General features: G+C 45.3%; 1 protein-coding gene across 1 annotated transcript; it reads right to left on the reverse strand.

Moving 5' to 3' along the window:
• Nucleotides 1-6,669: 6,669 nt before the first annotated feature.
• CIDEC (cell death-inducing DFFA-like effector c) lies at nucleotides 6,670-18,316 on the reverse strand. The gene is made up of 5 exons (XM_008577486.1): nucleotides 18,264-18,316; nucleotides 17,264-17,417; nucleotides 10,728-10,886; nucleotides 10,455-10,642; nucleotides 6,670-6,832 (listed from the first exon to the last, which is right to left on the reverse strand). Exons 1-5 carry the CDS (start codon nucleotides 18,314-18,316, stop codon nucleotides 6,670-6,672), a joined length of 717 nt encoding a protein of 238 aa, XP_008575708.1.
• Nucleotides 18,317-21,537: the final 3,221 nt, after the last annotated feature.

Genomic DNA, 21,537 nt, shown 5'->3' on the forward strand with positions numbered 1-21,537 from the left:
CCAGAAGGGCAGCCCCCACGCTCACCTATCGTGCGCTGATTGGTCAGATCGACCGTCAATCGGAATAGCGAGCAGGAAGGGCTGAGAGACGTGAGAAGGCGGAGCTTTGCCGCTACTCCGGAGGAGAATCTGTAAACTCGCTCCTATGCCTTTGGGGAAACTGAGGCACAGAAGCTGAGGAATTTACTCGGGGTCAGAAAACCTGTCTTAGGACAAAACCGGGATGAAAGGTCGAAGTTTTCTGATTACCATTCCAATTCTTAGAAGCCTTATGATTTCAGAAAATCCCCAGTGTGCACAATTTTGTAAGGCAAATTGGGAAGAAAAAAAAAGTCACCCCAGTAAACCTGCTTCGAAAAAACACAACCTGGTGCATAATCCAAAAAGAGAAAAAGGCAAGAAGCAGAAATAGCATTGCTTGCCAAAGCCAAAACAAAACATATCTCAAAACTGGCAAACATAGATTGTCCTGTGATGAGATCTACAGGGGAAACTGTCAACAAGACTCGGGCCCCACCTGCACTTTGCAGGTTCACCGAGTTGACAGAGTTAGGGTCACAGCGTCACAACCCATCTTGTGGAATGCTGTGGAGGTGCTTAGAGGGACGAGCAGGAGCAAAGGTGAAATCAGGGAAGGCTGCCCAGCGTGGGTTGTGATGGAGGGAGGGGTGGTGAAGAACTAGTAGAAATTTATCAGGATAAGGGCCGGCCCTGGCTCACTTGGGAGAGCGTGGTGCTGACAACACCAAGTCAAGGGTTAAGATCCCCTTACCGGTCATCTTTTAAAAAAAGAAAAACTCACCAGGATGAAAGGTGTGTGTTGGGGCTGGAGGAGGGTTGGGAGAGGGGAAAGCAACAAGGAAAAACCAAATCTTAAGTGAAAAACAAAAAACAAACAAAAACAATTACAACTATATGAAAGTTACAGGCAACCTGTCAATAGTAGCCCCCTTATCCGCGGGGTTCCGTTCCAAGACCCCCAGTGGACGCCTGAGCCCAGGATAGTACCTACCGGTCCCTATGTATAACGTGCTTTTTCATCTGAAAACCTAGACGGTTGCTAAGGCTGGGGGTAGCGTATACAGCCTGGATACACTGGACAAGGGGATGCTTCCCGGTCCCCGAGAGATTTCATCAAGCTACTCAGAACAGAGGGCTGTTTATTTATTTGGCGGCTGACCAGAAGGGGGATCGGGAATCCGAACCCTTTACCTTGAAGTGACAAGGGGGCTTGCGCTCTAACCTGCTGACCTAGCCCACCAGCCGGAAGCGCATTTAAATCTTATGAATTGGCTGGCCGGGTAGCTCATTTGGTTAGAGGTCCGCCGCTTTGTAACACTAAGGTCAAGGGTCCAGCTTCCTATTGGAGCCGCCGGTTAGCTCAGTTGGTCAGAGCGCAGCCTTATAATACCAAGGTTATGGGTTTCGGTACTCCCCCATCCCCATCCTGAGCAGTCGCCAAAATAAATAAATCTTGGGCCGGCCTGGTGGCGCACTGCTACAGTGCGCCACTTGGGAGCCTGGAGGCGCTCCCGCGGAGGGTTCGGATCCCACATACAGACCGCAGCTCACTGGCTGAGCAAGGTGTGGGCGCAACACTGAGGGTTGCGATCCGTTGCCGGTCACGAAAAAAGACAAACTAAATAAATAAATAAATAAATCTTAGGACTTGTTTATTTCTGGAATTTTCCATTTAATATTTTAGACCACGATGGCGGCAGGTAACTGAAACCATGAAAAGCAAAACCAAGGATAAGGGAGGACTATTGCACTGTTTTGTTTACTAAGAGCATTATAAATTTCAATTATTGATTGAAATGATTGTTTGCATTAAGAAAACACTGTAAATAAACCCAAATCCATTAACAAAGGAGTGGCTAAATCAGTTGTAGCACATCTATACCACTGAGCCATTAATTAGAATGTGTAAGGTCTGTATGAGCTCATGTGAATCAATCTACAGAAAATATTTAATCAAAAAAGCAAAGTGGGGCCGAGCCCGTGGCACACTCGGGAGAGTGTGGCGCTGGGGCTCCCGCCGCGTGTTCGGGTCCTATGCCGCGTGTTCGGGTCCTATATAGAGACGATCGGTGCGCTCACAGCGCTCACTGGCTGAGCGCCGTGCGGCCGGTCTCAAAAAAGGACAAAAAAAAAAAAAAAGGAAAGTGAAGGACAATGTAACTGGAATATGCATATGTGTGTAATATATATATTTATTAATTATATTTATATACTTCTGCATTTCTGAAAGGACACAAAAACAAGACGGTGGTTACTTCTGGAGGAGTCAGAGGGGAGCAGATGAATAATTATCTTTACCCTTTGGAACTGCTTACATTTTTTACCTCATTGACATATTTCTTCCACACACACACACACACACACACACACAGAGTTGAGAAATCTAAGCCAGATGTAAAAGACTATATGCTTCATAAAAATTTTTCCAATAAAAAAATTGAACTGACAGAAATAGAAAAAAAAATTTTTTTAAAGAGAGTATGATTCTATTTACATGACTTTTTTTTTTTTTTTTTTTTTTAAAGATGACCGGTAAGGGGATCTTAACCCTTGACTTGGTGTTGTCAGCACCACGCTCAGCCAGTGAGCGAACCGGCCACCCCTATATGGGATCCGAACCCGGGACCTTGGTGTTATCAGCACCACACTCTCCCGAGTGAGCCACGGGGCGGCCCTATTCATGTATTTTTTCTATCTGTATTTTTATTTTTGATGGATTTTGGACATGACCGGCGCCATTGTGCACACAATGAGCACAAAATAGCTGCCGGCCTCATCTTCCACTCCAGCACCAAGCCCCTCCCCACTTCCCTTTAAGAGAAGCCTCCTGACTTAAACAGAAACCGCTTTTGCTTCTGCAAGGATGCAGTTCTCCACCCCAATCCATATTAGCATAATGACCCTCCTTGCTTGTATCAGCCAGCCCTTGGCGCAGTATATAAACTCTACCCCCCCACACCTGGTGCTGTCCCCCATTTTCAGGACAGCTTTGAGCCCCATTTTGAGCGCAGCCCGGCAGAGTCTTCTCCTTTTTTTTTTTTTTTTTTTAAAGATGACCGGTAAGGGGATCTTAACCCTTGACTTGGTGTTGTCAGCACCACGCTCAGCCAGTGAGCGAACCGGCCATCCCTATATGGGATCCGAACCCGGGGCCTTGGTGTTCTCAGCACCACACTCTCCCGAGTGAGCCACGGGCCGGCCCGGGAGTCTTCTCCTTTAATAAAGCTTGGATGGTACCCGGCATCTCGGCTCACTTTCTTTAAATTTTATTTATTTTCTGATTTGTTTCAGTTATCCCCGGTAAGGGAATCCGAATTAGTTATCTTGGTATTATAAGGCTGCATTCTGACCAACTGAGCTAACCAGCCAGCCCACATAACTATAAATTTGCCAAAACTTATTGAACTATATACCTTAAAAGGGTAAATTTTATTGTATGTAAGTTACACCTCAATAAACTTAATTTATTTTTTAATTTAAAGATTTAAATAGTTAATTTTTAAAAAGATGTACACAAATATGGACAGGACTGGTTTGGTAAATTGAGAGTGGTTTTATCTTGTTGGGGGCTCAGCCGTGAGGGTGTGACTGTGTTTTGTCATAGGCCCCACAGTATTTTATTTATTTATTTTGCAGCTGGCCGTAGGGAATCCAAACCTTGACTTTGGTGTTATCAACACCTTGCTCTCCCCAGTGAGCAAACAGGCTAAACCAGTGTTTTAGAATCCTGAAAAGAGGGTCCCCTGTGTACTCATAAGTACCAGCTTGAGCAAAGATGGAAAGACTATGGCCAAGGGACTGGGATATATTCTCGCTTAACTTCTCCACCATCCATGCTTGGCCCTAGGAAAGGCCATTACCCTGCTTGGACTGGCCTCTGCCCTCCTGAGGCTCGAGCTCCCTTGCTCTTTGGAATTTTCCCTGCCCAGCCCCCCAAACCCATTAAAGGCTCTGCCTTTCCTGTTCACTGCCCCAGGGGCTTTGACTCCATTAGCCTCCAAGCTCCTAGAAGAAAAGAAAAGAAAGAACCTAATTTTCCCTGGGCTGAGAGGGCTCAGTGCCAAGAGACCATGGTCGATTGCTCAAGAGTCACTTGTGGCCAGTTCAGTTAGCTCAGCTGGTTAGAGCATGGTGCTGGTAATACCAAGGGCCAGGGATTGATCCCTGTACAAGGGCCAGATGCTAAGAAAAAGAAAAAAAAAACTCACTTGTGAAATTCTAGATTCCCAGAAGGAGGGGAGCTTGAGACAAAAACCAAGCTTCCATTCCCCCCGCCACACACACTCAGTTATTAATAACTTTACAGGAGAAGCAGGTAGGCCACAGCCCCATTAAGGGTGGAAGGGAATAGCTTCTGCAGGAATGTAAACATCGTGCCTCTGCACCAGAACTCCCACCACACCCCAGGGTCCAGCCTCCAGCCCTAACTGCAAGAGCAGGAGGGCACAGAATAGAAGGTGCTCTTCATCCATCTTTGGCAGCTCCTGCTACACATGGCTACAGGATAGGGCCTGCTGCCAGCATTAATTCCCCAGACTAGCTTCAGTACCGCAGGCCTTTGCCTTAGTATTTACTACATGCAAATAGGCTTCATACTAAGGGTTATTGTTGTGAGGCTGCCGCACAGAAAAAGAACCAGAACACCCAATTGAGAATTTTTTATTTTTATTTTTTTTAAAAAGATGACCGGTAAGGGGATCTTAACCCTTGACTTGGTGTTGTCAGCACCACGCTCAGCCAGCGAGTGAACCGGTCATCCCTATATGGGATCCGAACCCGGGGCCTTGGTGTTATCAGCACCACACTCTCCCGAGTGAGCCACGGGCCGGCCCGCAATTGAGAATTTAAAAGGGGGTTTTTATTGGCCAGCCGGCGACTGACCCTCCAAGAAAGTCTCAGAAGGGAGCAGCCCAGACTTGAAGTTTAGAGGGTTTTTTAAAAGGTACATTTTTAAGTTAGTCACACAGTTAAAATTATCAAATAGTCACACGCTTATAGTTATCATATAGTCACACACATACACACGTACCCTCCTGGCATGAGGAGGGGGTTTGTGGAGGTGGAGCGCAAGCTGATAACAGAAGCTGAAAGAAGCCAGTTAGTTGCTCAGGGGCGTGAGGAGGGGGTGGGGAACATCAGACAAAATTCAAACTTCTCTAAGCGCAGGCTAATATTTAGCTTTTAACTTCTATGGGGGGGGGGGCTAAAGAGCCGAGGGGGATTATGAACAATAACATTTTTTAAGCAATTCAAACACTATTTAAACTTAATTAATCTACCCTGTCACGCAGCAAGCAGTTTCACAGAAGCGAATTGCGTATGTTATGAAAGTGGGGGTCACGCTATCTCATTATGAAATAAAATCATGTTTGAATCTGAGAGTCACAATGACCTACAAGGCCAGCCTTTCATGCTTGTCTTGTTTGAGTTGCCTGATACTGAAAAATGCCAGCTCACGCTGATGAAAAACTAATCCTTTGGGGGAGCCTAACAGCTCACTTTGAAATCCTGAGGTTGAAAATTCTGAACATGAAAGATAGTCTGTTCGGCTAGCTAGGGTAGACATTGATGGAGAATTGCCTTACCGTGTGACTGGTACTATCCCGCCTAAATACTAAAGACATTATTATAAAATGTGACACTGACAAATTAGAAAACTGATTTAATCCCACACTCAAATCAGAGCTCTTTTTTTGTTTTTTGTTTTGGCAACTGGCTGGTATGGGAACCTGAATCCTTGACCTTGGTGTTATAACACTGCACTCTAACCCACTGAGCTAACTGACCAGTCCCAACCAAAGTTGTTCTGATAAGGTACCAGCCCGTGGCTCACTCGGGAGAGTGTGGTACTGATAATACCAAGGCCACAGGTTCGGATCCTATATAGGGATGTCCGGTTGCTCACTGGCTGAGCGTGGTGCTGACAACAGCAAGTCAAGGGTTAAGATCCCCTTACTGGTCATCTTTAAAAAAAAAAAAAAAAAAGTTATTCTGATAGGCAAATTTAATTTAGAAATTGCCACTTATATTGATTACATGATTGCTCAAGTCTCAAATTCAGCAGACTTTAGTTCCAAAATCAACTACAATTTTTTTAAGGAAAAAGTAGTTTCCTATAACCCTACATTATGGAGAATGATTTGATTTCTCTCTTCCCTTAGCCTTTTCCAACCTTCCAGGTAGAGCCGCACCCTCACCCCTAAAGAGCACAGGCAAAGAAGATGTATCAGCATAAATAATTTATTGCAAACTCTCTAAAATTGTACACTAGTGGGCTTGACAATTCACTCAGGAGTATTCTGGGATGGGGGGCCCATGAGGTAGGGAGTGTCATGAAGGTGAAGCATGTGAAGACAGATTGCTGAAGAAGGGCAGACTTCATTCATGCCTTGGCCTCTTGGTGACCAGTCTTGATCAGCTAAGCTACCTTGGGCAGGAAGGAGCTGGGCCAGGCCGGGAAGCTGAAGTTCTCCTTTGGCCTCCCCAGGTTTCCAGCCCTTCCTCCTGCTTCCTCATTCATGGTCCTGTGCGGTGAGGCAGGTGTGGGGAGGTAAGAAGCTCTATAGCTGCCAGGCTTGTGGGAACTACCAGCTGAGCATGGGGTCCCCAGTCTAGTCTGGCTGGGGAAGGCCCCAAAGACTTGGGCCTTCACTGCAGTAGCTTCGGATAGGCAGGGATGAGGGATGAGGGCTTGCCCTTGGGGGGCTGCCCTTCCTCTGTGGCATCAAGGAGCTGCCGCATGTAATGGGAGGTGCCGAGCAACACGTGGCCTGTGGCCTGCATGCTGAACAGGGCCCAGCGAAGAGCTTCCCTGGGCGGAAATGAGAAGGCACTCAAGTCAGAAACGTGAAGAATACCCTTTAAATACCCCCTCCCCCATATTCCCATGCTGGCCTGGAAGGAATTGGTTTCATTTTCTTAGTTTTCTTTATTTAAAAAATTTGAATGCCACTGAGGTGATAAGATTAAAAACATTTCATAAATTCTAGAGCACTATGCAAGCAGGAATAGATGCTGACTTCCCGCAGCAGATGGAAAAGGGCCTACAGGCATGACCTGCAATTGTACCTTGTTGAGATGTCTAGAACCTCCCTACTTTCTCATGCGTAACTCGAGCTCATTTAATAAGGATTTTTGGTTTTTCTTAATACTACTTTGGGCCAGCCAGATTAATCTACATAACATGGCTCTGTCCTTCAGGACACTCTGTTCTAGACTCCAAGACCTTTCCAAGTCATTTGTAGTCTGGCTCATTTTCAGAGTGCTGGACATGAACACCCGCAAGCCTGGTGTTACCATGTACTGGCAACAGAAGTTGAAGCAGACAGGCCTCAGTTTTGTTTTGGTTTTTTTGGTGGCTGGCCAGTGCAGGGATCCAAACCTGTGATCTTGTTGTTTTAAGACTGTGCTCTGACCAACTGAGCCACCAGCCAGCCCTGTCAGGCCTGAGTTCTAATCCAGTCTTATTACCTATGGGAACTTTAGCAAATTGCTCTATTCTGAACTTCAGCTTCCTCACCTATAAAATGTACCTGCCACACAGGGTTATGAGGCTAAAATAACATTAAGCATGTAACACGGGGTCCAATGAGTAGAAAACAGGGGAAACGTGGGATCGAGAGCAGCTGGTTGAATACTAGACAAGAGTAACCAAATTCTTACTAGACCTGCTTAAAGACATATGTGAGGGTCACTAGAGGTGTCTAGTCCTATGGGAGGTAGGGGAGAAGAAAACAAAAGGAAAAGAAATACTTCTTGTCTGATGTTAAAACTTTAGTCTTCTGGGCTGGCCTGTGGCTCACTTGGGAGAGTGTGGTGCTAATAACACCAAGGCCATGCGTTTGGATTCCTATATAGGAATGGCCGGTTTGCTCACTTGGGAGAGCGTGGTCCTGACAGCACCAAGTCAAGGGTTAAGATCCCCTTACTGGTCATCTTTAAAAAAAAAAAAAAAAGTTAGTCTTCTATTAACCTTCGTTCAATAAGTGAACTTATGTTCTGGTTGGGGGTGGAGGGGGGAAGAAAGACTCTTAGAACCATGAATATCTGCTCATGAAAATACCATACATTTTTAAAGGCTATAACTGAGCAGTATACCCAATTCTCAAATTAGAAACTGAGGCTTAAAACCTAGCCAATCAACTTTAAAAGGGAATAAAATTCTGACACATGCTACAACATGGATGAACCTTGAAAACATCAAGCTAAGTGAAATGATCCCAACACCAAAGTTCATATATTATATGATTCCATTTGTGTGAGGTACCTAGAATAGGAAAATTGATAAAGACAGAAAGTAGAACAGAGGTTACCAGGGACTGGAGGGAGCAGGAATAGAGAGTTATTGTTTAATGGGTACAGAGTTTCTGTGTGGGATTGCAACAAAGTTCTGGAAATAGTGGTGATGGTTGCACAACATTGTGAATATACCAATACCACTGAATTGTACACTTAAAAATGGTTAAAATGGTAAATTCTATGCTATGTATATTTTACCACAATTTTTTAAAAAACCAAGTGACACCACTAAGACACTAAGCTAACTCCAGCTTGCTATTATTTTTTGATACCAATATATCTACTGTGTTTAGGTCGGAGAGTCTTACTTCTCCTAAATGGACTGAGTTTGAAGGCTGACACTTCTTGCTCTAGATTTTGAAATCTGCAAACTACTGGCAGCAAGCCCAGATCAAGAGGGGGTGTGATAAAGTAATATCGCAGAGGAAATATCCATGGGGGAAAATGGAACTTCTAGCTACAGAACCAGGCTCCAGCCTGCCACTGACTGTCATCTCTGACAAGTGGAACCACACAGTCTCAGTTTCCTGTCTGCAGATTGGGTATGCAGAGGATAAACTAAGAAAGCCAAGAAGGGCCGGCCCGTGGCTCACTGGCTGACTGTGGTGCTGACAACACCAAGTCAAGGGTTAAGATCCCCTTATCAGTCATCTTTAAAAAAAAAAAAAAAGAAAGAAAGCCAAGAAGTGCTGGCTGGTTAGCTCAGTTATTGGAGAGCAGCCTTATAACACCAAGGTCACAGGTTTGGATCCCCATACCAGCCAGCCACCCAAGAAGAAAAAGAAAAAAAATTGAGAGTAAGAGAGCCAAGAAGGCCCGATATGCTCTAGCTACATAAATTCTAGCAGAACTCTCGGGACCCTGAGCAGGATTTCTCAGAAGCCCCCTGAGAACAAGGATCATAAGCATCTTCATTCAATCTACAATTATTTGAGTAACTAATACGTGCCAGCATTCATCAAGGTACTGGAGGCAACAGAAATTCTTGCCCTCATGGAACTTGTTCTGATACTTCATTCTTCTCTGCATCTTTAGCTTACAGCATAGGGCCAGGCACACAGTGGGTACTCAATTGACACTAAATGAAGCAACTGGGGAGGAGCGGGATCTGTCAGAAGAAACTGGCTAAAGGCCATGCTCTGCTACTCTCTAGCTTTGTGGATTTGAACTAATTGTATTGCTTCAGGCTCCATGGCTACAACCACCTAATGGGTAAGAATGTTCCAGAGCAACACTGGAGCAACTGAATTTTGGAAAAACCACCATACGGTACTTGTCTTGCAGTTTACCACATTCTCATGCTTGCTGGGATAGTTGATTAGACTTTCTTTCTTTCTTTTTTTTTTTTTTAAAAGATGACTGGTAAGGGGATCTTAACCCTTGACTTGGTGTTGTCAGCACCACGCTCACCCACTGAGCTAACCGGCCATCCCTATATAGGGATCCAAACCCTTGGCCTTGGTGTTATCAGCACCGCACTCTCCCGAGTGAGCCATGGGCCGGCCCCTTGATTAGACTTTCAAGAATAAAAAGTAAAAAAAAAAAAAAAAAATTCATTAGATAATACAAATAATTCTTGTTCATAAGACACACAAATTAACTCTGTCTTACGGAGGGACGATTATTTCATCCCTCCCATCCCCATGGAAAAGATCCAATTTTGTATAAATTTATCTCGTCTTTTTTTGTATTGTTTGCAGAATATCTTATCATTTTTTATGGACCTATATATGTGTGGGATTTTGGATTCTTCTTGGAACAAATTGTAACTTCTTGCTAGTTCTTTTATTAATGAGTTCAGTAAAATCTTTGACACGTTTATTTTTTACAAGTTGATTAGAAGACTACCTAGGAAAGCTTACTATTTTAGGTGAAAAAATGTAGTTGTTATAGTAGCAGGTCATCATAAAAACTAAATGTATCCTGGTTTCACCAGGAGTATGTGTATCCCTTTGGCATACACTGGTGTAACCAAAGCACGTAGATAAGTCATATAATTCCACACAAATGCTAACTGTTATGCTTTGTTAGCACCAATGCCAGACCAGGCGCTGAGAGAGCTGATGTCCACAGAGACAGATAGAGGCTCTCTTGCTTCTTACCTACCCTGTCCCAGCCAATCCCAATTCACTCACTTCACAATGCTCTTGGCCTTGTAGCAGTGCAGATCGTAGGAAAGGGAGTATGTATTATAGAGAGTCGCCTTCACATTCAGGCAGCCAATGAAGTCCTGTGGGTTCAGCTTGTACAGGTCAAAGGTTATGCGGGCCACATCAATCTTCTTGGCAGGCTCATGGGAGAGGGAGAGTTGGTACCTAGTCCCCTGCATCAAGACAAGTAATGTGGTTGGCACCCCTCGAGGACTTTTCCTAGGCTCCCAATTTCTCACCCTACAGGTGGGACCTCACCTGTTCTGATGAGGGCTGCCATTTCTGCCCCTTCTGGAGGACCATAAACACTGTATCCCCTGCCAGGGCTTGGAAATACTCTTCTGTCTCTACAGTTGTGCCATCTTCCTCCAGCACCAGGAAGAAGGGCTTGTCTGCCAGCATCAGGGCATCCCGGACCTGGGGAGTAAGGTCAGTGATGTTTCCATCATCCCCCCGGAGCCACAGAGCTGGTATGGGAAAGATTCACATCACATCACCTCAGCTGCCAGGGAAAGAAGAAATAGGTCGGGATCTATGGGATGGGACTGGAACCCAAGCTCACAGTTGTGGGATCATCACCCAAAGATTTTATATCATGGTACCTTTTGTACTTGCCTTCATGATCAGTAGTCTAGAACAGTGCTGTCCAATAAAATATAATGGGAGTCACACATGCAATTTTTTATTGAGATATTATTTACATACCATAAAATTTTTGGATCAGAAGTGTTTTGGATTTTTTTGGATTTCGGAATATTTGCAAATATTTAACTGGTTGAGCATCCCTAATCTGAAAATCTGAAATCTGAAATGCGCCAATGAGCATTTCCTTTGAGTATCATATCAGTGCCCCAAAATTTTGGATTTTGGAGTATTTCAGATTAGGGATGCTCAACCCATACATTCGCAAAGTTGTGTGACCATTACCATTGTCTAATGTCAAAACATTTTAATCACCCTCCCCCAAAATCCCAGTACCCATTAGCAGTCACTCCCTATTCCTCCCATTCCCCATCCAAGGTCAACCTTTACTGTCTGTATCTATGGATTTGCCTATTCCAGGCATTTCATATAAATGGAATTATAGGGTCTTTCTAGATTGACTTCTTTCACTTAGCATGTTTTCAAAGTCATTTGTGTTATTGCGTGATTCATTTCTTTTTTCGGCTAAATAATATTCCACTGTGTAGATATACTACATTTTTTAATACATTCATCAATGGATGAACATTTGTGTTGTTTCCACTTTTTGACTATTATGAATAATGCTGATATGAACTTCAGTGTACAAGTTTTTGTATGGAGATATGTTTTCAGTTCTCCTGGGTATATACCCAAGAATAGAACTGTTGAGTCATACATTAACTCTATGTGTAACTTTTTGAGGAACTACCAAACTACTTTCCAAAGCAGCTGCATCATTCAACATTCCCACCAGCAATGCATGAAGATTCCAGTTTCTCCACATCCTCACCAGTGCTTGTTATTGTCTGTCTTTCTAATAGCCACTTCAGTGTATAGGAAGTGATTTTGATCTGTATTTCCCTAATGACTGATGATGTTGAGCATCTTTTCATGTGTTTACTGGCCATCTATATATCTTCTTTGGAGAAATGTTCACTCAAATCCTTTGCCCATTTTTGATTGGGTTATCTTTTTATTGTTGAGTTGTAAGAGTTCTTTAGATATTCTTAATACTAGACCCTTATCAGATATATGATTTGCAAATATCTTCTCCCATTCTGTGGGTTGTCTTTTTACTTTCTTGATAGTGTCCCTTGTTACAAAAATGTTTTTCATGTTGATCAAGTCCAAATTATTTTTCCTTTAGCTGCTTGTGCTTTGGTGCTGTATCTAGAAAACCAAGGTCTTGAAGACTTATATACCTATGGTTTTCTTCTAAGGGTTTTATAGTTCTAGCTTTTACATTTAGGTCTTTGATCCATTTTAACTTATCTCGCTTCTCTGAACTAGTTTCTTCATCTAAAAAAGCTCAGGCAAATACAGTCTTAGAGTTGTTATAATGATAAAATGCAAAAGTGTAAGGACTCTTGAGTTGACTGACTGAGTTAAAATCCCAGTGAATGAATTTGGCCTCTGCCTCTGGAAATGGGAATAGTAGTAACTACCTTAAGATTGTGATTAGGGCCAGCCCGTGGCTCACTTGAGAGAGTGTGGTGCTGATAACACCAAGGCCACGAGTTCGGATCCCTATGTAGGGATGGCCGGTTAGCTCACTGGGAAAGTGTGGTGCTGACGACACCAAGTCAAGGGTTTAAAAAAAAAGAAGAAAAAGAAAATCCTTTTATCAGCAACACACAGTAACATCAAATACCCCTAGTTCCCACATCTTGGTTTCTGAATTCCACTCTCCACTAAAATGAAGCAGTCCTTCTTAGGAAAAATGGCCAATTCAAAGACTAGGCAGGGAAAGCACAAGATGAGCCTGCAATATCTTTTTGCACCAGAAAGTAAAAAAAAACACTCAAAGAATGATGGGGACACGGCAAAAAAACACAGAAGTCAGGGTGAAGGGTGTCTCACCAGCCAAGTCTGGGACAATTTGAGCATCAATAATGTGTTACCATCATTATCATTAGATCCCATTAAAATAGGAATACTGAGTCCCTTAGGATATAAATAAATGAGTAAATTGAAAGTTAGATGCAGAATTAGATGTTTGTTTAGTACCATGTACTGCCCTAGAAAATAATTAACAGAAGAGGAAAAATAATGTTACACAGAGAAACCTTATCGAGGTTAGCAGAAGCATTGAGAGACTGCAGGAAGATGAAATCACTATGTTGATTTACTTCAGAGGGTGGGGTGCACCTACAATTAAGGACTGAAACTGGGTTTCTTGTTTTTCTTACCAAAAGGAGAGATAAAAGAGAGGCAGACAACCTAGCTGGTTGTATACTCCCTCTCTTACTTAAAGGAAAACTGCATTCATGCTAATTAGAAATGCAAGTCAGGTATTTTTATGATGTCTGACTAAAGTTGTTATCCTTGAGCTCTCCCTAGGAGATAAGGACTTCAACCTTGAGATATCATCAGGGACTTGAAGCTGACCACAGACTCTGTGATGCTGAAGTTTCCAATCCATTACGGGACCCTAACATTTGACTCAGACCACCTGCTGCTCCCAGACCCTTCCTCTACTTTTTCTTAGAACAAAGACCCTTACCTCATCTTCCTGCCTTTTCCTCTTTATATGCCCCAGAACAGGCATCAGAAGGTGGGATGATTTTAACCTGGTCATCACCCAGATGCCAGTTATCTGAATAAACCTTCTAATCCTTGCACCAACATCTGGACTTTCGAGTCATTGGTTTAATGCGAGAGGGCAAACTGAGCCTGGTCTGTCGGTAACAATTTTTCTTTCCTTTTTTTTTTTTTAAAGATGACCAGTAAGGGGATCTTAACCCTTGACTTGTTATTGTCAGCACCATGCTCAACCAATGAGCTAACCGGCCATCCCTATATAGGGATCCAAACCCGTGGCTTTGGTGTTATCAGCACCACACTCTTCCGAGTGAGCCGCAGGTCAGCCCCATGTCGTTAACAATTTTTCAATGACAGCCAGTTTTTATCATATTTCTGCCAAAGATATACAACCTGAAATAGATAATTACAAACTGAGGGACAGCAAACAAAATGACTGGCTTATAATCTTCAAAACAGTCAAGGCCAGGAAGGTCAAGGAAAGACTGAGATATTATTCTATATTGAAGAGATGAAAGAGACATACAATTAAATAAACACTTGATCCTGACCTGGCTCCTTTAGCTACAAAGGAGATTATTGGGAGAACTGACAACGTTTAAATGGAGTCTCAGGATTAAACTGCAGTAACATAACATTATGTTTCCTGATTTTAATGGTTGTATTATGGTTATATAGGAGAATATCCTTATTTGTAGAGAAATACTTACTGAAATATCCAAGATTAATAGGCAGCAGATTGACAACTTACTCTCAAATGATTCAGAAAAGGTTTTATATTGTTCTTGTAACTTTTGTTAGTTTATGATCGCTTCATCTTAGTTAAAAAAAAAAATCCTCCAATGGCTTCCTGTTATCTTTTTTTTTTTTTTTTTTTTTTGTCTTTTTTTACTGACCGGTAACGGGATCGCAACCCTTGGTGTCGCTCCCTCCTGTTATCTTTTTTTTTTTTTTTTTTTTTGGGGAAGCTGGCTGGTATTGAGATCTGAACCCTTGACCTTAACAAACATTATAATACCGCACTCTAACCAACTGAGCTAACCTGCAGCCTGGTTTCCTGTTAGCTTTTAAAATGAAACCCAACTGTTTGTCATGGCCAAAAGCGGACTTCATACTCTGGTCCCTGACAACTACATGACCTTACACTCTCTCTTCATTCTCTCTGCCTCTTTTCTTCTGCTGCCAAACTTGGAAAAGCAGTCTAGATAGGCCAATGTCTTCCCTGAACTATCAGTGAGATTCACTTCTGACCTGTCTACCATCTTGAGAGGATAGAGTCTCACCATTCTTCTCTGCGTCCCTCAGAGATAGGACTCTGACAAGGGGGTTCCCAAACTCAGTGGGTGTGAGAATCTCCTGAAGTACCTGCTAAAAAGGAAAATCCCTGGACCTTACCTATGACATAATTAGTCTCTGGGGGTGGTGTCTGGGAAGCCACGTGTAACAAAGACATTTCGATGCAGGAGGTAATCACCAGTCCTCAGGTGAAAAACAGTACCAAATCCAGACTACAGCGTGAATAGCCCCTTTTGATTCAAGGCCCAAGAAATGTAGTCTGGCATGGCTAGAAGCCTCATAAGATAGGGGAAATTGGCTCTCAGGAAGAACAGACCTAATTCAGAGAACAGGGAAGATACCTAGAATAGAGGGTTAGGTCAGCTATGGTTTCTGTATGTTAAACAAACTCTATATGTTTAGAAGCCTAATCCAGACATTGAACCTATGCCAGGCACCTGGGCTTGCAGATGAGGGGAGTGGTCCCACCCCCATGGAGCTGATAAGCTAATGGGCCAGGGAAGCACATGACTAATACAGAGCAAGACTGGATAAGCTGTATGAGGGACAGAGAGAAGTTACTCCCAGCAGAGAGGAGAAGTATGGGAATGGGAAGGGTGTCCTTGAGCCTGCTGTTAGTACCATCCACAGGAGCTGTGTGCCCGTGGTTTCCTCCTCTGGAAGCTTACTTGATTAACAGTTTGAAGAAAATCTTCCACATTTACTAACAAAAGCCTTCCATGGAAGCTCCCTTGTGGGAGACAGATTTAAGAACTGCTCTGACTGAAGGTAGGAGGTGGACAAGAGAATCTCTAAAATCCTGCTCATTTCCCCAATTCCCAGGCACTTCTACAAGTTTAAGAACTGGAGGGCCAGCCCATGGCTCACTTGGGAGAGTGCGGTGCTGATAACAACAAGGCCACGGGGTTTGGATCCCTGTATAGGAATGGCCGGTTAGCTCACTTGGGAGAGCGTGGTGCTGACAACACCAAGTCAAGGGTTATGATCTCCTTACTGGTCATCTTTTTTTTTTTTTTTTAAAAGATGACCGGTAAGGGGATCTTAACCCTTGACTTGGTGTTGTCAGCACCACGCTCAGCCAGTGAGCGGGAAACCGGGCATCTTTAAAAAAAAAAAAGGGGGGGGCCGGCCCGTGGCTCACTCGGGAGAGTGCGGTGCTGATAACACCAAGGCCCCAGGTTCGGATCCCACATAGGGATGGCCGGTTCGCTCACTGGCTGAGCGTGGTGCTGACAACACCAAGTCAAGGGTTATGATCTCCTTACTGGTCATCTTTTTTTTTTTTTTAAAAAAAAAAAGGGGGGGGCCGGCCCGTGGCTCACTCGGGAGAGTGCGGTGCTGATAACACCAAGGCCCCAGGTTCGGATCCCACATAGGGATGGCCGGTTCGCTCACTGGCTGAGCGTGGTGCTGACAACACCAAGTCAAGGGTTATGATCTCCTTACTGGTCATCTTTTTTTTTTTTTTAAAAAAAAAAAGGGGGGGGCCGGCCCGTGGCTCACTCGGGAGAGTGCGGTGCTGATAACACCAAGGCCCCAGGTTCGGATCCCACATAGGGATGGCCGGTTCGCTCACTGGCTGAGCGTGGTGCTGACAACACCAAGTCAAGGGTTATGATCTCCTTACTGGTCATCTTTTTTTTTTTTTTAAAAAAAAAAAGGGGGGGGCCGGCCCGTGGCTCACTCGGGAGAGTGCGGTGCTGATAACACCAAGGCCCCAGGTTCGGATCCCACATAGGGATGGCCGGTTCGCTCACTGGCTGAGCGTGGTGCTGACAACACCAAGTCAAGGGTTATGATCTCCTTACTGGTCATCTTTTTTTTTTTTTTAAAAAAAAAAAAAAGATGACCAGTAAGGAGATCATAACCTTTGACTTGGTGTTGTCAGCACCACGCTCAGCCAGTGAGCGGGAAACCGGGCATCTTTAAAAAAAAAAAAAAAGAGCAACTGGAAAAGGGAACCTAGGGGTTTTCTCAGCAAGAAAAATATGCTCTGAAAATATCAGTAACCTATTAGTGCAGGATACAAGGTACTGCCCTTCCCCTGTCACCAGACAGACATTGCTAATCAATCGAACAGCTCTCCAGGCAGGCACTACCAATCCATTGGTGGTGACATCAGAAAGGAAACCTTTTCACCTTCTAAACCCTGTCTGTCCTCCACTCCTGCTGAATCCCAGCTCCTGACCTGGAGGAGAGGGGCAGCTGGCAGGGCCAGCTCTCAGCCAAGGTCCCAGCCACTGGATTGTGCAGAGCACAGGCCCACCCCTCACCTTGCAGAGGAGGTCCTCAAGACTGCGAGCCATGATGCCCTTTCGCACACTGCGATCCGCAGTGCTCACTCGGCAGGGCCGGGCTCTGGGGGCCTCCAGGCTGGGCTCCGACGGCAGCTGCTGGGTCACCACCGAGGTGCGTACTGCCACATGCCTGGGGATGATTGGATCGTCAGGATGAGCTGCCTGCAGCTCCCAGCCCACACCACACTGCCCGGTAATTCACTCCCTTACCCCTCCAGACCGGGCTCACATGTACCTCCTCCCCTACCACCCACCAAGCCTGCTCTAGATAGTGAGGATCTGTTCAAATACAGATGATGATTCAGTAGGTCTGGGGCAGGGGGGGGGGCCTGAGAGTCTATAGGTCTAACAAGTTCCAAAGTGATGTTGATCCTGTGGTTCTCGCCCAGAGGAATAACAAGGGGAATAGAGGACCCGCCCCACATTCCCCCCAGTTACCACCTCTCTTGGCCTTACTTTCTTCTCACCTGAAAGTGGGATGAAGTGGGGGAAGCCCAAGGTCAATATTAGGTATTTTGGGACTTTAAGATACAAAATGTAGAACCAAAGGAGTAGAGAGAACCTGGATTTTTGGACTCAATCAGGACAAAGTTTGAATCTTGGCTCCATTACACTTCGCTAGGTGATTAAGATTGCCCACTCTGTGCTTCAGTCTCCTCAACTACTAATTGGTTATAATAACCCCCACTTCCCAAAGTTGTTATGAGGCTTAAATGAGATCGGGAATGAAAGCACCAAGCACAGTGTCTATCTCTTTCTTCTCAATATGTGGTGGTGGAGGAGGTAGCAGCAGCATTGACATCACCTGGGAGCTTCTCAGAAGTGCAAAATCTCAGGTCCCCTTACAGACTTCCTGAATCAGAACCTGCATTTTAACAAGATCCCCACACGACTTATATACCCATTAAAGTTTGAGAAGTTCTGGCCCACAAATCACGGTTAGTTACCTTTCCCTTCTGCCCCTGGCTCTCCTCACCTGGTTAGGGACTTGGGGTAGAGAAGGCTGAGGGACTTCATGGCATAGTCCATCCTCGTCAGCTGGACTGCGTTGTACCTGGGAAGGAAGCAGCAACAGTTCTTCAGAGTGGGAGGGGAGGGCTCCCGTCTCATCATTCGACACAGTGCAACCCAACCCCCCCCACCCCACCCCAATCCATCCAACAAGCCTCTGCCCTGATTTCCTGTCCCAATTCACAAACACCTCCCCTGGCCCTTCTCCTGTCCAGCCCCACGCGCGCCAACTGTGACCAAGCAGGAGAACACCCATCTCCACCCCATGCTCAAGCTCAGCCCCACTCAACAGCTGCCCCTCCCACCCCAGCGCCACTCACTCCATGCTTCTCTGACACTGGCTCTGGTCACACTGAACAGGAGTCCCAAGTCAGGGCTGAAGAGTCCCTGCTTGGTTTGTACCTGTCCCTGGGGACAGAGTTCATTTTACACTGGCAGGAGGTGAGTCATGCCACCTCACAATTCTGGGGACCATTCTGTCACCTATGGTCCAGAGACCTCACGGTAGGCAGTGGGTCAGAGCCTGCTCTCTCCCATGGGTCCTTAAGAAATCTGAATTCCTCTGAGGCTTTCCACCAGTCAGAAGAACTTTTTGAATGGATGAAGTCGTTCTATGTTCATACTCTCCAATACCATAGTGACTAGCCCCATGCAGCTATTGAGCACTTGAAATGTGACTACTGTGACTAAGGACCTGGCTTTTTCATTTTATTGACTTTTTTTTTTTTTGTCTTTTGTCTTTTTCCGTGTCCGTGTCGCAACCCTCAGTGTCGCCCCCGCGCCTCGCTCAACCAGTGAGCGGGAACCGGTCCGCATGTGGGATCCGAACCCTCGGGCGGGAGCGCCGCCGCGTTTCCCAAGCGGTGCACTATCCAGTGCGCCACCGGGCCGGCCCCTCATTTTATTGAATTTTAACTTATTTAAATTTAAACAGGGGCCGGCCCGTGGCTCACTCGGTAGAGTGCGGTGCTAATAACACCAAGGCCCCGGGTTCGGATCCCACATAGGGATGGCTGGTTCGCTCACTGGCTGAGCGTGGTGCTGACAACACCAAGTCAAGGGTTAAGATCCCCTTACCGGTCATCTGTAAAAAAAAATAAAATAAATAAATAATAAATAAATAAATTTAAACAGCTACTGTGACTTGTGGCTCCTGGCACCCATATTGGACAGCACAGGTCTAGGCAGAGAGCCCTGGGCTCACCCACTCCATGCTCCAGCTTTTGCATGCTGCAAGCCTTTGCATGGGTAGTTAGTTCCCTCCGCCTGCAATGCCTTTTTCTGGCCCAGGGCTAAACTTTTGAAGGCTTGAAGCCCCAGTGTCTCTGCTTCCCACTCTTTGGAAAGTCTTCTTAGGCGGCTCACAGGACTATCCCTTCATCCTGCCCTTCTTCCTACCCAAGGGTGCCTCAGTGTCTGTTTCTGCTGTAGCCCCCCAGTCCCTGGGTGCCTGGCCCTGAGGTGCTCTCCCTATTCCCAGTCCCCAGCATAGGGAGAGCTTGGCACAGAACAAAGTGCACAGAGAGTGGGTATGGAATAAAAGCCCCCTCCCCTGTTGCATAAAACCATCCTTTTCTTCAAACAGCTTGGGGGGCTCCCCGGACCAGCCCCCACAAAGGCAGAAAGTCCTCTCCCCCACTCAGCACTACCAAGCCCCGTTGCTGCAGCCTCAACTCCTCACTCCCTGTCCCTAAAGCTCTACCAAGCACCACCTCACCTGCTCTCCAGGACCCGAAAAACAAAAACTCCTTACCTCCCCTCACAACCTCCCTGCCTCCTTGCAATGCTGCTCTGCCCATTCCTCCCTCTGTTTTATTTCCAGCTCTCAGGAAGCCCCTCCCTTGGCCTTCAGCCCCAGCTGGGGAAAAGAGCGTGGCAGTGTTTGCAGCTCTGACTCTTGGGATTTCAAGCCAGCCTCACTTCCAGAAAAGGCCTAAGAGGAGGAGAGGAGGCATGTTTTGAAAGTTCTGGAAAACGGTATGGCCCACGACATGATATGAGGCTCAGAGGGCACAGAAAGCAGGCAGATGTGGGTCGCAGTCCCAGCTCCGTCCATTATCAGCTGTTTGAGTGCAAGCAAGTCACCTTACTTCTGCGAGCCCCCGTTTCTCTCATCTGTACAATGGAATAATGATTCCTGCTTTATAGAGTAGTAGTGAGGATCAGTGATGATAAAAGTGGAGGCTTTGCAACAAAGATACTCAATAGATGAACGTGATCATTGGCATTATTGATTCTTTTTTTGTGGCTGGCTGGTGTGGAGATCCAAACCTTTGACCTTGGAGTTACAACATCACACTCTAACCAATGGCATTATTGATTTTTTTTTTTTTTTTGTCTTTTTTCCATGTCCGGCAACGGATCGCAACCCTCAGTGTTGCCCCCGTACCGGACTGGGGACCGGCAACGGGATTGCAACCCTCAGTGTTGCTCCCGCGCCTCGCTCAGCCAGTGAGCGGGAACCGGTCTGTATGTGGGATCTGAACCCTCGGGCAGGAGCGCCGCCGCGCTTCCCAAGCGGCGCACTATCCAGTGCGCCACCGGGCCGGCCCCTGTGGCATTATTGATTATAAAATAACAGCAGAGACTAAGACAAGCTGAAATATATAGTGGTTAGAGTGTGAGATCTATGACCCGGCAGTCCCACTTATAGATCTAGTGTGTGTGTATATATATATCCAAGTATATGTGTGTGTGTGCGCATATATATATATATATATATATATTCATGAGAAATGAAAACATATGTCCACACAAAAACTTGTACACAAATGTTCATAGCATTTATGCATGTTGGAGTGAGCAGGACTGAAGCCATGTTGGGACCTAAAACCATGGGCTCTAAAAGATTTTTAAAAGGCACAGCTTTTTTCTTGGCATGCATTTCTCTGAGTTCCCTCTTTGCCCTTGGTTATTTGATATTTTGAATCTTGGTTATGGGGTAAAATGATGTTATTTACATACATGTAAAGTTATTTTTTAGTCAGCCTGGAGCTGCAGACTTGCACGTACTACCCAGACACTGGGAAACCAAGGAAGACATCAATAAAGCTATGCTGATTCCACCCTCCCACAGGACCCGAGATAACAGCAAGGACAGGAGCAGAAACCAGACAGAGCCTTGGTGAGACTTCGCACCTGGCCCCTTGCATATCTTCCTCTCTCCTGCTTTTCATTTTGTACATTCCATTCCCTCAAACCCCTCTTTTTTTTTTTTTTTTTTTTTTTTTTTTTTTTTT

The sequence above is a fragment of the Galeopterus variegatus genome, unplaced genomic scaffold, assembly GCF_000696425.1.
Source record: "Galeopterus variegatus unplaced genomic scaffold, G_variegatus-3.0.2 Scaffold1520, whole genome shotgun sequence".
NCBI classification, from domain to species: Eukaryota; Metazoa; Chordata; class Mammalia; order Dermoptera; family Cynocephalidae; genus Galeopterus; species Galeopterus variegatus.

Excerpts from the sequence above, each read along its gene's own strand:
- CIDEC (XM_008577486.1), bottom strand. The coding sequence starts at position 18,316 with ATGGACTATGCCATGAAGTCCCTCAGCCTTCTCTACCCCAAGTCCCTA. Across the intron at positions 17,418-18,263 it reads TACCCCAAGTCCCTAACCAG|GCATGTGGCAGTACGCACCT; the intron begins GTGAGGAGAGCC and ends AATCATCCCCAG. Across the intron at positions 10,643-10,727 it reads GGCAGCCCTCATCAGAACAG|GGGACTAGGTACCAACTCTC; the intron begins GTGAGGTCCCAC and ends GTCTTGATGCAG.